This window comes from Drosophila tropicalis, unplaced genomic scaffold, assembly GCF_018151085.1.
Source record: "Drosophila tropicalis isolate 14030-0801.00 unplaced genomic scaffold, ASM1815108v1 contig_859, whole genome shotgun sequence".
Classification (NCBI taxonomy): domain Eukaryota; kingdom Metazoa; phylum Arthropoda; class Insecta; order Diptera; family Drosophilidae; genus Drosophila; species Drosophila tropicalis.
In genome coordinates, this window is record NW_027173353.1 from 7,091,959 (window position 1) to 7,109,553 (window position 17,595).

Consider the following 17,595-nt stretch of genomic DNA (forward strand, 5'->3'; position numbering starts at 1 on the left):
TCTGTTTTGAAACAACGCGTCGTATGAGTGATATGTATCGATAACCAAAAGCGCTGCAAATAAATATTTAGCATAACTGAATTTAAAAAATGAGTTGATTATGGTTTATTACCTTAGTAAAACCTGTTTGATCTAATTAAAAATAATTGTTAAAATGAAAACGATACAAATTTTTGAAATATTCACTTAAAATTACAATGGTTTAGCCCAAAATTATGTTCCTAATGATGGCTAATGTAGCTGGATATACAATTTGTACTATGCATGTACATATATCCATGCAGTTGGCTGCTCATTAAGACCCAGTCAGAACATGCCAAAGTTGCCAGAGGTGGTAATAAATTCACTTAAATATGCTGTGTGCCACATTTGCTTCATTATTCGCAAACCCAGAGACTGGCATGAGAATCCTTGCAGACACACACTGGGAAGGAGGCGCTTTGAGTGGGTAGGAGACATTCGCCGACTGTTAACGACTTGAAATTCACCGCGTTGTTGCATTCACATTCAGAGGCAAAGCCAAGTTGCTCCATTCATCAGACTCAGACAGTACTATATATGTTGGGGTATATATGCACATCGCAATCACATTGTCTTGGCACACAGAACTGCGGCTCATTGTGCTCTTTAGAAGTTTGTTCATGTGCATGGTGCGTGTGCGTGTGTGTGTGTGGTGTCGGGTGGTTCCGTGCTCGTAGAACTGTCTCGTTACGCTTACTTAGCCGCTTAATTTATGCATTGTGCACTGCACAAATGATGCATTGTTTCAGACAGGTTTAAAGCGATGGCAGACTGTGGATGGTATATTTGTAGGTTTCTGTCTACTCCTTTGGAGACAATGCTTAAACCCAACGACAAATACAATGCAATACGATCCGTGCAAACAATTAAATCTTTTCAATTACTGCAACTTGCAGTATTTATTGGTTGTATGACAAGCAATTAACCTGAGGGCATCTTCCAGCAGAGAGCATTAAAAGTGAAGATAAGGGGAAATCGGAAATCGAAATATAATTTGCTTCATTCGCCTGGACAATAAAAAACGCAATCAATTTTTAAATTGATTTAATGTTGATTGATTATGGAATGCTTCTTATTTTATTATTTGTTTCAATTTAAAAATTTTGACTTCTCTTTGTTTTCGTTATTCCGTTTGCCGTTTGCTGTTTAAGTTACCATTTGTTGATACAATTCTTACCTACTGACAGGGAATAAATAAAAAAGCAGAATAAGGAGGAAAAAAACTGTAGCATGCTTGAAGGCGCTCACATTTTTTGTTTCTTTTCAGTTTTGTGTGTGTGTGTGTGTATGTGTGTGACTGTATGCCCCATCACGCCTGTTTATTTAACATTGATTTATGCATTGAGTGTTTTTAAATGTGGGAGTGCTATTTATGTTATGCCATTTTTTGTGCTCTTCTTGGCACTTGATTTGTGGCCTGGACAGGGCGTGTTGTCCTAACGAAAGGTCACTTGATGTATGGGAACTTTAACTTTTTGGCTCGTGAATCAAGTTTGCATATTGGCTGCTGGTTTCTTTTCTTCAGTCGAATGCTGTGTCAGCATCAGAAATAGCAAATAGCTGAAATTATATCAAATATTATCGCTAAAGAAGTCTGATGACGGGCTGCCTGTCAGCTTTTGGTAGCTGACCGTGTCAAGAAGTTTGATAAATTTGATGAGATTTGCTGCTCATTTGTAGACTATGTTTCACTCTGCCAGCCATTGCAATGGCTGCTCCTGCTGCTGCTTCTGTTCAACATCAACATTACAAATGGGAGCCAGACTTGAGTCAAACATCTTGTCTGCATTTGTTTGCTGTGAGTCTGATGCTGTCAACACTGGAATTTGTCAGATGAAAATGCCAGTTGACTGGTCAGCAAATTCAATGCTTAGATCACAATCATTTCAATTAGTTAGCAGAGATATGTATGCAAATTTAAGGCCACAATTTCAACCACATGCTGAGCACATAAGAAATCAAACAAATAATTTAATGTTACTTAAAGTCACAGACGAATAACCGCAGGAGGCGTAAGCCCAAGTAACGATTCCCTTTCCCTTGCCCTTGCACTTGCCTTCTATCCATGTGTGCGCGTGCTGCTCCAACAGACCGAAAGCTACGTGCCAGACGTCGACGTAGACGATAAGAGAGCCCTCTTCTACCAGGACAACCGCACACCCGGACACACGGACACACCATATACATACATACGTATATGTGTATGTATGTATGTATATGTCTTCTTTGTATGTATGTTGAAAGTCAGGCGGTGTGCCAGCAGCTGCGAATTAGTAGCGTGTGCTTCACTTTCTTCTGTTTGTCGTTGTGGAACGGATGTTGACAACATGTCCTACGAAATGTAGACACATGTCCTTCTTAACAAGCTACCGGTCTGCTGGTCGGTAGGTCACTTTGTGCCGTTAACTCGTTTCATTCACTCCCCTTCAGCTGCCAACAATATACATAAATAGTTGTAATGCCTTTCTCTTCTTTTTGCTTGCCATTTGCCAGCAATTGTTTGCCATTTTACTTTTGTATGCTTTTTATATAGCATGAAATTGATTTAATTACAAATGCAACAAACTTTCGGCCATAATGGGATGTTGGCTCATGAATTTCAATAGAGTACTTAGTATTGATTTCTTGGCAAGAGCATCCATTGCCTACTATTTGGTAGTTCTTATTCCCCTCAGTAAATGTAAAGCAGTTGTAAGAGCAAAAGATGGCAAAGTAGTAAATTTATACATTGTTCGGAATTGCCATCGAATTTATGTTTAACCTTTGAATTAATTTCGAGTCATAGGTCCATAGAACTCTTCCTAATCCTTTTAAGCTGATCAAAAAAGGTTTAGATCAATTGGTTTATTATCTTCGTTTGTTTTGCGGTTTAGTCTTATAAAGTTGATGGCTTCTTAATTTAAGTTACTTATCAATGATCGAGCTATAAGCCATAAAACCATGGCTAGGCAAACTTCTTTGATTCTTATTCGATTACCAAACTCAGAAAGCTACATTTATGAGAAGAACGTAAACAACAAACCAAGTGTGTTTGGGCCATTGGTTCCAATTGGTTTGTGCTGATTTGAAATCGTTTGAATAAAAGTGGTGAACTTCCGCTATTTCATGACCGACCCAATAAATTAAATTTCATGATATTGTATTATTTTTAAAAGCTATGATCGAGCTTTTGGAGCTTCTACGAGCTTTCGAATTGTTTATAAGTGGCCTGGGTTCGATTGTTTTGGTTCAGTTATCAATTTAGCCCATAACTGTAAAGATAAACGAGAACTCAACTATTGTTACAGCAATGTCTTCAGGCGAGAATACCTATCACGACGATGAATTAGTGGCTCCAACGTGGCTTAACGCTCAGTTTTTGGAGCAGGTGTTAAGTTCCTATGAAGCAGACGATGAAGTCAAAGTGCGCTGTGTTAAAATTTCGCCGGCCACACTTAAGGGAGATCACTATGCCAGTATTATGTTTAGGGCAAATGTGAAATATACCAACAAGAAGGGAGACAACACGAAGTCTCTAATAATCAAGACCATGCCCGAGGTGGAGGGCTTTAAAAAGGATCAGTTATCTGAATCGCACATATTCAAGACCGAAATTGGCATGTATTCGGAAATGCTGCCAGAGATTGAAAGAATCCTAAGGGCAGCAGGCGATGATACTAAGCTCTGTGCTGAATGTATCTACCACATTCTTGAGCCGAATCAAGTTATCATCTTTGAAGACCTGGTGGTCAGAGATTACACTGTGCTACGCGATCGCGAGCCCACCCTTTCAGACACGAAACTGGCCCTCAGCAAAGTGGCCAAAATGCATGCCGTCACATATAAGTTGTTGAAAGAGCAGCCTCAGATGTTTGAAAAGTTTAAATTTAGTATATTGGATTTGCCCAAGATCATGGAGGATCCCTGCATGGACAGCATGCCTTACTTTATCAAAATGCTAGAGGATTATCCCCAATTGACCAAGTATAAACCATACTTTGAAAATATTCGTAAAACTTACCTGAGACGTTGCCGCGATGCATTTGTCGAGTACCGCGAAAATCCTCAAGAGAATTTCTATTATGTACTCTGTCATGGAGATTTGTTCCGCAGGAACATGATGTTCAAACATCGAGCTGAAACTGGAGAGCTGGAAGACTGCCTGCTCTTGGATTTTCAAATGTCCAATGTGGGTCCTATGCCCAATGACATTATCTATGCGTTATATCAATTATTTTCACCGGATCAACGATTGAATCACCGTGATGAGTTGATTGAATACTATTTCGATGAAAACATAAGAACATTAAAGAAGATTGGTTACACCGGAGAACTACCGAAATTCACAGTCTTCCAAGAACATTTGTTTCGTCTGAGATATTTGGGTAATTTTGAATAGATTCATATTATACATTTTCTTGTTTATTACTACTTTTCTTAACTTGTTTTTCAGAAATATTTCTACTTATTTCCTTCCTACCTTTAATTTATGGCCTGAAGAAACAGCAAGCAGTGGATGCCCCTAGTTGGCGGGACTCGAAAGATCTCAGACACAGTTTTTATCACAATGACGATTACGACAAGGAAGTGGAGCAGCACTTGCAATATTTTGTCAATAAGGGATATTTCCGAGAATAATTTACATAGTTACTAAATAAACATATCAGAGAATTTTAACAAAGGACTCAATGGAAGTCTCTCTTTTGTGATCTTCTTTTTGGAGATGGTAATTACTAGATCAGAAAGATTTCTGTCATTTGATATTTTACAGAATTCGATTTCCAATCAATGATATATCATTAAAGTTTAGTATACCAAATTGAAATGGTATTAAAATATGAAATTCAACTTCAAAACTTGTTTCAATTACGATGGGTGTATCTGCGCATAAAGCTACATTCCAAATTTTGTTGATGTAGCATACTTTTTGGCGACCGTTTCACCCAACAATTACATACATAAATACCGCATCAAGTGAATTGATTCCTATAACTAGATAAGATAGTTTCTTTCTCTTCTCTTTTGCTATCTTTTTTTTGTTATTTGCAGTTTGTTAAATCTTAAACAAATACGCTTAAACTTATTTAAAAGTCGGAATAGCAAAAAAATTCGCAACTAAATTGCAGTGAAATGGCATGCAAAGCAAATTTGATAAAGTTTCCAGTTTCCTTTACTCATTTTATATATAATTTATGTTCTTTTACTGTGTTTATTAAATATTAAGATTAACTTGGCTTTTTTGCTTTGACATTTTCAGATAATGACAACATTCTTTTGACTAACTCCTTAGTCGCCAGACTTTGCTCTTTATGTCTCATTTTTATTTTATTTACTTTAAAATATATACTAGAAAGTCATAATTCTGGCCATTCTGGAAAATGGCTTTCATTTTTAGTAAAATTTAAAATTAAAGCAACAACGTTGGACCATGCACCAGAAGGACGAAAAGGACTAAAGTACTCTGCCAAAGCAAGTTGATAAACAAGCTCGTCTTGAAACGAAAAAAAGAAACGTCTTACCCTATGGAAATTTATTAGGGTCTTACGCAGAATGTTAGCTTAAGTACTAGGTATAAGTATAAATATATTATTTTATTTACGATTGGATTAACAGTACATTTTATTGGCCAACTGACAATATTGGAATTAAATTTTCAGCTGTCCTTGCTTAAAATGGCCCTAAACAATGGTCAATCAACCTTTCTACGAATCGAATTTTACATTTAATATTATATTTTGCCTCAAATCTATTAATTAGCATAATTTAATTGTTTTTTTTTTTTTTTTTTTTGCATTGACATCGCTGAACAGTCTGTTTGACTAATTATACAGACATATATCCAATTATAACTCATGGAAGCCAAATGTCAAATTGTTTAGTGGCTTATAGGAATAATTGAATTAAATGAAAAATTAACTACAATTTAATGATTTTTTTTTTTTTTTTGGATGCATATGTATGTAAAATGTGAAAAAATGCTTTGAAGTTTTCTGTCTGACTTGAAGGGAAGGTGTGTCCGTGACAGAAATTCAATCAATTTGTTTCAGTTTTAAACGAACTTGTTGGATGAAACTTGTTTAAATTAAAATGACAATCAATAAAAAATCAAAGTATCTGCTAATTAATAAACTTTATTTGCTTATTTATTCTTTTGTTCTGGATGTAGCTTTGCATTTGCTGCGTTTTATTAAGTTTTGCCAAGCCTCGCACGAGTTGCTTCAATTAATAGGATCAGCGTAAATTTGTTTAATAAATTTCAATTGTCAGCCGCTCCAAATGAGAGCCAAAGATGTTCCTTCGAGGCTCTGTTGTTGACGTCACCAACGGCAACGACAACGACAATGGCAAAGGCAAAGCCCAAACAAATTACCAAAGACACGTTTTAGAATGCAAACACGTCGCACAATCCGAAAGGGGTGAGACATCCAAAAGGCATGACGATTATACTTCAATTGTATGCAGGATTTTTAAGGCAAGAATCTAGTCTTTAAGGGCACAATCATTTGAACCAAGAAAAACAACCGAAAGAAAAAACGCAAACAAAACATAAACAGACGTCAAGTTGCTATTCTCAGTGAACCCGTAGGGGGTGAATTGGGCTAAAGCGAGCGGCGGCAATGGCAGTGGCGGTGGCGGTTAATGCTCATCGGTCCATATCCAAGTACAAGTCCATGTCTATGTCCATGTCCATGTCCATGGTCAAGGTTAAGACACTTTATTGTAAGGCTGCAATTGTTCGAGATATTTCGAGTTATTTTTGGCTCTCGACTTGTGGCCCGAGCTGCAGCTAATCTTATGTTGTCTGCCCTTTTGCAGGGGGTTTTTCCTTTTGTGTTTTCTTTTTTGGCAAAACGGACACGAGCTAAGGCTTGGGCTCAAGTACATGGAGTACATCGAGGCCATAAAGCAAACACTTTTGGTTTGTTGAACTGCGAATCGGGTTTCGGGGGCGTTGTATGTAGTTGTACATGGCAGGGACAGCGACTGCGTCTAATTTGTTGTCAAAAATTACCCTTCATTCCATTGAGGACGACATATTTTATGCTGCCTGCCAGTGCCAGCTGTTGGATTACTGCCTTGATTTTAAATTTTCTTTCGTTTTCGATTTAATCTCTGCAATGCGATTGATAGACTGAAGAAATTCAAATACTCCATGGCTTCTAGACACTTTCTAGCAGATTTCTAAATGAATAAAAAGTCATCGGCATTCATGGCAAATGCTTCAAACAAGTCATTCAGTCGTTTCATGTTTGAGATTTCGATTTAAATATTTAAATTAATATTGCAGTCCTCAACAAAACCATCAATATTGTGGTGACTCTCTTCTAAATGCGGTTATTGTAAGCTGATACTTTTGTTTTTAATTAAATTATTTGTTTAACCTACAGGATGGTGGAAAATTAATTAAAATCAGGTGAATAAATATTTGTTAGCATAAGTACCCAAACAAATAATTAAATAAGCAAATCAATTGCATCGAATTGCAAAGACTTCCTGAGGCCTCAGAGTCACTTGGTGTTCGGTAATGGCACATAAAACAAAGTCAAGGATGTCTAGCAAGCTGCAGTCCTTTAAAACCACGATGACTGCGTTGCGTCGTAAAGGAATCGCCACAGTGACATGTAATTAAAATAGTTCAAGCCAATTTGCGTCAGAAAAGTAACCTTAAAATTTTCTCTAATTGTAAGTATTAGTATCATGAATGTGTGACACACACACACACACAAAGCAATTGCTGTCATCGAGTCTGACGGACGCTTCATAAATATTTGTGATTTTATTATTACAATTATTTTCGCAAAGGCTCTTGCCTTTGAAATTATACTTTTAATTGCTGTCGGTAGTCTCTTTTGGAACTAAGCGTGAGATGGAATCGAAATGCAAGCCTGAAGACGCAAAGGACCCAAACCGAATTTTAGAATTCATAAAGATGAAAAATGAGGCGAGTTATGGTGACTTTGGGCCGGGACTAGAGCGCTCCAGCAGTCTGAACTCTTTACTGAATCACAATCTAGACGTGGACATGGAAAAGTCTCCAGATGACAGACACTCTAAGCCGGTCATGGAATGTTCTATGGATGCATTGCTTTGCGACAGTCCACCCTGGATCATGGAGGGTCTACCAAAGAATGCAGCCAAGCAAACTGAGATAACATTTGAAGCCGATGTCGGGGATGATCATAAATTGATGTGTACCACATTTACAATAATGGATAAACAGCTTTCGGACCAAGCTGAATATATCAACTTGACACCAAAGAAATGCAATCCGTCCTTTGGGAGCGATAAAGTACTGGACTCGCCTATTACATCCTTAGCTAAAAAATTTGCTTGCTGTCATCTCACTACGACAGATTCTGAAGCTGTTTCAAAAGAGACTTCAAAAGGGGGTTCCCAAGCAACTGCAGCTGCAGATGACTACAATGACTTTGGGAATAACAAAGATTCTCTCAATGCAAATGGAATAAACGTCGCAATTGTGGATTCGCCTATCACGTTTTTGACAAAAATGATGGTTCGCTGCAAACTGACAGAAGCAAGCATCGAGCTTGTCCCAGAAGGGAACAAAGATGTGAACGAGTTTCCTGAAAAGAACACATATGAAAGCGAGCTGACAAGTGCGTATATCAAACAACTCCCAGAAGTTGATATAGATATGACCGAGCTATCAGAAGCGTATATCGAACAACTCCCAGAAGAGGATAAAGATTTGACCGAGCTACCAGAAGCGTATATCGAAGATGTCCCAGAAGAGAACAAAGATGTAAACAAGCTTCCAGATGCATATCCTGAAAAGACCACATATGACAACGAGCTGCCAAGTGCGTATATCGAACAACTCCCAGAAGATGTGACCAATCTACTAGAAGCGTATATCGAACATGTCCTAGAAGAGAACAAAGATGTAAACCAGCTTCCAGAAGCGTATAACGAACAACTCCCAGAAAAAGATGAAGATTTGACCAAAATATTAAAAGAGTATTTCGAATATCTTTCTGAAAATAATGAGGATGAGCTATCAGCAAATATCGAACTTGTCCCAGAAGAAAACGAGCCATCGGAACACATCTCAGGGGAGTTCAATGATGTGAACGAACTAACAAGACTGGTTCCAGAGCAGAAGAAAGATATGAACGTGCTATTAGAAACATATACTAAATATATCTCAGAAGAGAATGAAGCTGCCAACTATTATACAAATGAAAACGGAGGGCAGGATGACAAGCTGAATGGTTCAATTGATGAAGCTACAATCGTGAACGCTAATACTTCAGACAGAAGCTTTTCCTTTCTTTGGACCATTCCCGAAGAGGAGGATGAAAATCTGAATGGATCAATTGATGAAGCTACAGTGGTGAATGCTAATACTTCAGACCGAAGCTTTTCTTTTCTTTTGTCCAGTCCTGAGGAGGAGGATAATAAGCTGAATGGATCGATTGATGAATCTACAATGGTGAACGCTAATACTTCAGACCGAAGCTTTTCTTTTCTTTTGTCCAGTCCTGAGGAGGAGGATAATAAGCTGAATGGATCAATTGATGAAGCTACAATGGTGAACGCTAATACTTCAGACCGAAACTTTTCTTCTCGTTTGTCCATGCCGGCAATGGATAATGAAATAGATAAGGACTTTATTGATGCAACTACTGGACTTGAACACATGGATAATGACTATACCAAAGATTTCTTGAAAAACATCGTTGACTCTTCACTGAACCCGAAAGTGGACTTAGGTGTTGCAAATACTCCTAGGAAGTCTAAGAAATCAACGTCCCTACGTGTAAAATTCAACGACTCATTAACATCAATATTTGAATATCCCTCCGAGGAGTCGTTAAGAGATGACAATGAGGATACGAATTTTTTGAACATTGGCTTATGAATATACATATATTAATATGTATATTTAGATTCAAAACACGTCCCATGATGCTCCCAATCAACCTGAAGACGCAATAAACGAAGTAGAGATTTTAGTTATACAGCAATCTATATAATTCCCCCTTTGCTATTCTGTTATACAAAAACTACATATAAATTAGGGCTCATGAAGTCCATTGCCCAACATTTTTTGTTCATTTTTATTACTTTTTTTTTGGTTTATCAGTCAGAGAGAAAATACTATAAACAGCATAAGTTTAGTTCATCTATTGATTTGACCTCATAAGAATGACAACAATTGGGTTCATCGAAATTACATATGTTATTTGCACATTCGTTGGATCAGGACAACAAAACACAAATATGCGTACTTAAAGTCCTTGTAGAATAAAGGGATCCTTTGGTTTGCATATTTAGAGGAACTTTAATTGAATTTCGTTGGAGAAGACCACAGAATTGGGTTGGTTAAATACTTGAGAATAAAATTTTAATTGCCTGCTTGGTTGAGTTATGTAACTACATAACTCCAAGCGTTTTACCCACTTTTTCATGTATTCTTGAATCTCCATTTCACTCTTTATAAATCATATGGTTATTTGTTGAAGTGAACTCTAATGAAGAGTTCAGAACAACACAGTTTGGCTTTTTGTTCAGCTTCTGATGTTGGCTCGTTAAGTGCAGACAAGGACCAAAGAATGACCAAAAGGATGCATATACATACATATATGTTTGAATCTGTGTGAGTGCTTTAAAATGTTGAACATGAACATTTCATCTTATGGTCAAGTTACCCTTCATAACGATTTGTTTGCTTGGCTAAAGTGAAAGTTTGTTCGCCCATAAAACTATATGAGTAATCTGAAAATGTCTATGGGAAATGACCATTACAATATTGCAGGCAGCTAAAATAATCATAAAAAAAAAAAACAGAAAATCAAAAGGAGAAAATTAAAGTTAACTGAATCGTAAGAGCAATACTGGCAGAGTCTTTAGTGCTGGATTGGAAACATTCAACTTGCTGTCTAGACCGTAAGTAAATTTATGACTCTGATTAATATCTTTATTGTGGCAGATTATGATTGACTAGGCGGCGTAGCGTAGCTCTGGCAAATTTATTGATGGACTTCTTTTGTATACTAGACCTAAGCGAAAGATGCCACACACCACATCCTCCTTCGACATGATGAACGAGGTGTAGGTGATGAGAGTCTATTGTTCCCTCAAACTGTAAGCAACATACATATGTGGGCAGGGGTAGAAACTGTATTCAATAGCCAAATATGCATATGAAATATGGGCTTTGGTTTGGGCCATATTAACCTTAGCTTATCAATATTGAAGCCATAAGATTTATTCACCAAACGTTGGACCAAATTCTTGGCATAATTCTAAGGTAAATGCATTGATAAACTATCCAAAGAATCCTTAAACATTTTCAATCATCACATATTTTTCCCCTTCATCAAAGAAAACTTTAATCAAATTCAATGATACTTACATTCATCTATATTCTAGTCTTTACGAAGCACACATACTTACAAGCTTATGAAAATTCTCTACCTGAGTACCTGGTAAGTCCTCTTGAAAAATAGCCTTGGAATATTGAGATGGCTTAGTGTGAAGATGCATTGTTGGCAACAGACAAGGCTCCTGTTGAAAGGAGCAGCTGCCTGGCAAATGGCTGCCAATCGGTAAGAAGGAAAACAATTCGTTTTCTCCACCAAGTTTCCTTGACACGTCAAGATTAGCTAAATGTAGTGAGAAGTTGAAAAGTTCTCCATTGTTATTTTTTAAGTATAGACAATATTTGGTTTTTTATTTATTTATTTTAACACTTAACACTTAATTTATGACTGCGCTTAGAGCTCTAACAATAAGTATGCAGAACAGGAACAATAGCAACACAAGGACCAAAAGGAATGTGGGGGAGTAGATGGAATAAAAATCAGGACAGTTCGTCACTTGGTTGCCTCATTAGCTGTGCTTTATGTTTGGCATAAATCGTCTGGGTTTGCCCAGCCATTTTTATAGCCATTTGATGTTAAAATTTGCATGCAAATCGCTTGGCCAAGTTGTTTGCCCTTTCTCTTTGTTGTTGTTGTGGTTTTGGTGGTTTTGGTTGTTTTTTTTTTTTTTTTCTTTTCCGAGCTTGTTCTCATTTATAAGCATTTATATACAGATCAAAAAGTATTTTTCTAACTAATGAATGCCTAACTACACATAAATACATAAAGTATAGAAATACGACCATCACTGGGATTTAGGGGAACCATAGGCCAAGTTTCCAGTGGCAACTGGAGAGGACTCATCTAGCTTTTGCCGCCTTTTGCGCCATGGAAACTTGCGCGAAACTGATAGCGTTTCTGATTCCTGTTCGGGCAGACTATTGCTGCCACAATAGGGGGCTGCTGTTTCATCTCGACGGCTTATCACACGGGACAATTTCAGGCGAGAGCCCTGTGATTGTGCGCTCTCCGTCTCTATGGACATTGCTGGGTGAGTGACCAACAAAGCTCCGTTCTTAGTGGCTAACAGAGCACGCTTGGCACGTCCGGGTCCAGTTGCATAATGTCGCGTGGCATCCGCATTCACAATCTCCGCCTCGAGCAGTGAATTGGCATCGCCCATCGATGACAATTGAGAGACCTGGGTCTGCAGCTTGCGATGATGCGCTGCCGCTGATGGCAGCGCACTGCCTGGACTTGGCCCATACAAATCCTGTTTGCGTCCTCGCCGTCCACCCAATGAGGCGGCGGCGGCGCCGCCACAGCTGCTGCTGTTAATCGTTGTGGTTGTCGTTGTGGTGCGTATGCTGTCCTGCAGCGACATCTGATGGCTGGCGTCTCGGCAACGGAACTGCACCACACGATATGAGCCATAGGGTTCGAGGGCATTGTTATTGACACTGCAGCTTGCGGGCTGAAGCCGCATAGAGCCATTCTGACGCAAAAGTGCACTGTAATTGTGCTGATGATGATGGTGTTGGCTCTGCTGGTGGTGATTGCTTCTGGCCAAGCCAAACTGCCGGGTTAGTGTGATCTGAAATTGCTTGTCATTATGTCAAAACGAAGGGATGAAACGTGGGGCGACAACAATGCTTACCTTAAAGGCCTCACGAAATTTGTGACTCATAATGTTGTACAGCAATGGATTAATGCAGGTGGATAGAAAATAAAGCACTCCGGATGTGTAATCAAGGATGCGGAAGTAATCGTTAAAGGCGTCCCGGTTAATGCCGATGTTAATCAACGATTGGCCGTACACCGCCATTAGACGCTGAGCATGAAATGGGGCCCAGCATAGAAAGAAGGCAACGGCTACAGCTACTGCAAATACAGTCAAAGACAGAGAGAGACATAAATGCGTATTAAGCACTTGTATGTACACATCGTGGTGACTGGTTTAATAGGTCTTAGGGTATACATCTAATACGATGAGTGCATAAAACATTAACGACACCGCAGAGCTCTGCCCTAGAACCAACATCAAATGAGCCAAAATGTGGCCCTTTTTTGATGTCATCCAACACAAGAGATGTTGACAGTAATTTTCAATTTAAGTCTTTTGCTACAGAGTAAACTTTTTCCTTTTGGCAGTTGGGGTCGTTTGCCCTTTCTCCTGTTCTTTTTCCTAACAGCTGCCTTTCTCGCTTCTCCTTTTTGCTCCTGTCTGCTTGGTTTTTTCTCTTTAATCAATCAAACCGCCAACTCAACTCACCTACCCAACATTCTGATGACTCGGCTCTGGGCATTAAGGCCGCGATTCGCATCGTAGGCTCGCCGTGGCACCGACTGAAGTAAACGGCTTCGCTTCAGTTTTACTCCGATTAAGACATAAAGCACACAAATTGCCGTCATAGGTCCACCAAAGAAAATGAATCCTGACACAACAAACACATGAATATAGAAATCGTTTTCCATCTAAACACACGAACAACGAAATAAGAAAACAAAGTGAATAGCATAAAATTGGAAATTTTTTGGGTTAACTGATCTCATTCTTACCGTGCAAGAGCTGCCGCCATTCTTTTGATTGACCACCGAAAATTGCATTGCCTGGGGCAGGGCCAAAAGGAAGGCTGCCAGCCAAATGGCAAAAATAAACTTAATGGCACGCGACAATTTTGACATGGTGTGTTGCCTGTAAATTGTTAAAACATTACTCAACGGCTTAAAGCCCAAATTTAAATGACCAAAGGTTCCTCATTGTGTATGTAAAAGGTGTGGCCTAATAAATAAGTACTCTTTTGTTGAAATTCTTTCCTTTGGGACCAAATAATTCATAGATAGACCTAACTTTAAATAATTCAAGTCAAATTAATACATAATTTAACTGCGTTCATATACCTACAAAAATGTTTGTTTTTGAAAGGATTTCTAGCTCAGTCAAATCAGTAAAAAAGTGTCAAGGTTAGTTTAAGCATAGATTTAATGCAAATTTAACTTAGAATGAGACTAAAAACATTGTCTTACCCGGCTGCACTTTCTCTTTTTCCCAACTTTCCTGAACTAAACATTTATTTGCCGAGAATTCGCACTTAAACTATTTAGGTCAAGGAAAAAGCCAAGGCTTTGATTAATTTTGGTCTCGATGAAGTGATAAGTTGGTAATTTATTTTTAGCTCAATCTCTTTTTTTGGGCTGGAAAAATATCAATATTCCATACGCTTGCCTTGGCTACATTTTTGGATAGTTACTAACATATGGAAATTTGTCTATAATTTGGTTTTATTAGTCCCTAATTTGAATCGATAGCATTACTAGTTCTTATCATGAGCTAATCATAAATTATGTTATCTCATTTAGAGTTAATAATGTCATAATAATAAATAAATTGTTGCTAGAGTTAATTACTTAGAGCAACGGACTAACAGACTAACAGACTGACTGGCAATTAGAGTGAGTTTAATATGTTTGCACTTACCGAAACGGATGACAAATGGCTATGTAACGCTCCACAGTGAATGCTGTAATGGTTAGAACCGTGGCATTGGCAGCCATTTCCGACAGCACACTCTTCATGATACACATGCCGTCCGTAAAGGGATACGAATCGGGATACCATAAATCGTAGAGCTCTTGGGGAATGCCTAATTGTGATGCTTGGATTAATACGTGCCCCGCAACGTCGAATGTAATCGGCTTTGCTTACCTGACACCAGGAGAATCAAATCGGAGACAGCCAAATTGAAGAGATAGAAATTTGTAGCCGTATGCATGAAATTATTACGTGAGATGACAATACAGGTGATTAGATTGCCCAGCAGTCCGGCAATGAAGATGAGGGCATAGCAAACGGTTAGACCGATGAGCAGCGCCAACGGATCCGTCGATGGGTCCATAGTCATTGTGAGATTCGTTAGATTCTCAAGCGATATGTTAAGTCGCTGAGCGACATGTGTTAGCAATGTGGCATTCGACAAGAGCAACTGCTTGGGGCTATCAACCAAGGTTGCACTGTCTGGGCTGGATGGCAACATATGAGCCATGAATGATTGATTGAAGCCATCATTGCTGCTGTCGTTGGTGGTGATGGTGTCGATGTTGGTGACGCCGCTTTGTAACATGCTAAAAATCGTCAATTAATTGTGGGCGAGGCCCTTTCTTTCTCTCCCTCCGCCGTCCGATTAAAGAGAGAGAGAGAGTGAGAGAGAGAGACACAGTATAAGAACCTCCAAAAACTTTTGCCTCTTATCGATACGTTATGATTAATGTTGTTGTCTGCTGCTCCTTTTGTTGGTTTTGCCCATGTTTGTGTATCCTTTTTGACGGTGCCACATGGCTGATAAGCAGGCCCAAAAATTGTGCACTCGCCTGTGAAGCAAATAATATTAAAAGTCATTAGACTCAAAAATGAATTTTAATTGAAATGTGAACACAACAGAGCCTCCTTCTGGCCTGAAAGTGCCCAAGTGAGACAGTAGACCAAAGAAGCAGCAGGTGTTACCCGGTAAGTGCGTAGCTGTTGTCAACTATTGAGTACAACACAACAAAAAAGGAAAAAGGTACTTCACTTCCATTTTATTTACTATGGATTAGAGTTATAAATAGTCAACAGATTGCTATATAAAAGTTTTTCTATTTGTGTGGTCTTAGCCACTGACAAGAAAAATGATTGCATGTGTGGAAAACTTTTGCCCAGATACACACACATTCATATGTATGTGTCTGTGTGGACAAATGAGTTATTGTGGCTTGAGTAGGAGGTGGCTGAAGATAACAAAAAATGACTTTTTTACAGTTAATATTTCACTCATTATGGCGTCTGCACGTTTTCAATATGCATCAAATAAATGGTCCTCTTGGATAGCAAGCAAATGTTGTAGTAGGTTAAAGTGAAATGAGATTAATGCCACGTTGAATTTTTGGCTTTTGGGACCAAAATATTTTATGCCTGTCAAAAGTTATACGTGCCACTTTTGCACACATTTGTGCAAATAGTAATCCGAACTAAGACCAAAGTTGTGGCCCAAAAAAGTATGCTACCTTTTCTTTTCGTATGACGAACCGCAAACCATTTACGAAAGACAAGGCAAGACTGTTTTCTGTTTCCTGTTTTCTATTTAGCCACTTGACGCCTTTCCTTCCTGTTGCTGATGTGTTAACTAATTGGAAAAATAATTGAGTTGCTTGGCCAGGTGTGAAAGTTGATTTTAGATCGACATGAAATGCTGAGTCTAATCCCAAACGTAATCCCAAACCAAATGCCAATGCCATAACCAATTTGCCCTTGATCGCAATTAAACGAATAGCTGCTCAAACCAATCAGTTTCCAGCATTGACCATATTAAGTCTGCAAGTGTGGCAATTTAATTTTCGTTTTGGCATGGCCAACCACAAATTAGATGTTCACACGTACATACGAAAACAAAAATTCAGCCAGGTGACAATGCGGTTACTCGTAGCAAAACCTTAAACATTTTAATTAAAATTTTTTGTTTTCTCATTTTGGATTTCTATTGAAAAGAGCTTGGAATAACAAAAATAAAAATTTAAATGAATTTTGCAGTTCCTTGCAAGGAGCGAAAGATAAGCTTAACCTCAGATGGAAAATTGTCACTGAAAATTTCTCAGAAAGAAAAAGTGCTAGAAATAAATTCTTACCTAGGAAAATTTGTATTTGCTTTGTCGTTTCCTTTGTTGAGAGATTTTGTTTGCTTCGCTGTATAACTCCTTTTTTTGAATGGCTCTTGGCTTTTGTATTGTCACAGTTTGGTTAAGTATCCTTAAAAAATATTTCACTTTAATATTGACTTTGCACAGAAACAACAATAATTTTATATTCCATAAATTCTTTAAATTATTTTAATCAATTTTTTTAGAATATTCTAATTGCTGCAATTTATTTTGTAAAATATTTTTAACTAATTTATTCATTATATGAATTGAAATAAATTTTTTATATTTAATTGACGAAAATTTGTGAAAATTATTTTAGTTTGCGATCTGTTTTCATGTAATTGGTTTTAATTGAATAAGGGTCGCGCACGTCCTGTTTTCCGTGTAGTCAATGTTAGACTGATTTCCCTTGCGGCAGTTGTGGCACGAAACTTTTCCAAATTCTGTTAACTAACAGAGGCGTTATGTCTGATATGTTAGATGTTTGGTCTATCCTGGCAATTTGGCTCTCTCTCTCTCTCTCAATGGTTTTTCTCTCCCTATAGCGTCGGAGGGCAGCAAACATTTGGACTTAATTTCATTCATAAATTCATGC

General features: G+C 38.1%; 2 protein-coding genes across 2 annotated transcripts; one reads left to right on the forward strand and one right to left on the reverse strand.

Moving 5' to 3' along the window:
* The first annotated feature begins 3,310 nt into the window (after positions 1-3,310).
* On the forward strand, positions 3,311-3,962 carry LOC137582173 (uncharacterized). Its single transcript, XM_068296624.1, has 2 exons — positions 3,311-3,846; positions 3,911-3,962. Exons 1-2 carry the CDS (start codon positions 3,311-3,313, stop codon positions 3,960-3,962), a joined length of 588 nt encoding a protein of 195 aa, XP_068152725.1.
* Positions 3,963-11,811: 7,849 nt separating this feature from the next.
* Positions 11,812-15,448, reverse strand: PK2-R1 (Pyrokinin 2 receptor 1). The gene is made up of 6 exons (XM_068296625.1): positions 15,034-15,448; positions 14,806-14,971; positions 13,887-14,022; positions 13,604-13,802; positions 12,985-13,208; positions 11,812-12,921 (listed from the first exon to the last, which is right to left on the reverse strand). The coding sequence occupies exons 1-6, from the start codon at positions 15,446-15,448 to the stop codon at positions 12,133-12,135; spliced, it is 1,929 nt and encodes a 642-aa protein (XP_068152726.1). The 3' UTR covers positions 11,812-12,132.
* Between the last annotated feature and the right edge of the window lie 2,147 nt (positions 15,449-17,595).

Coding starts and splice junctions, on each gene's coding strand:
- LOC137582173 (XM_068296624.1), top strand. CDS start 3,311: ATGTCTTCAGGCGAGAATACCTATCACGACGATGAATTAGTGGCTCCA. Junction 3,847..3,910: donor ATGCATGCCGTCACATATAA/GTTGTTGAAAGA, acceptor GATTTGCCCAAG/ATCATGGAGGATCCCTGCAT.
- PK2-R1 (XM_068296625.1), bottom strand. CDS start 15,448: ATGTTACAAAGCGGCGTCACCAACATCGACACCATCACCACCAACGAC. Junction 14,972..15,033: donor TTTGATTCTCCTGGTGTCAG/GTAAGCAAAGCC, acceptor CATCACAATTAG/GCATTCCCCAAGAGCTCTAC. Junction 13,803..13,886: donor ATGGCGGCAGCTCTTGCACG/GTAAGAATGAGA, acceptor TCGTGTGTTTAG/ATGGAAAACGATTTCTATAT.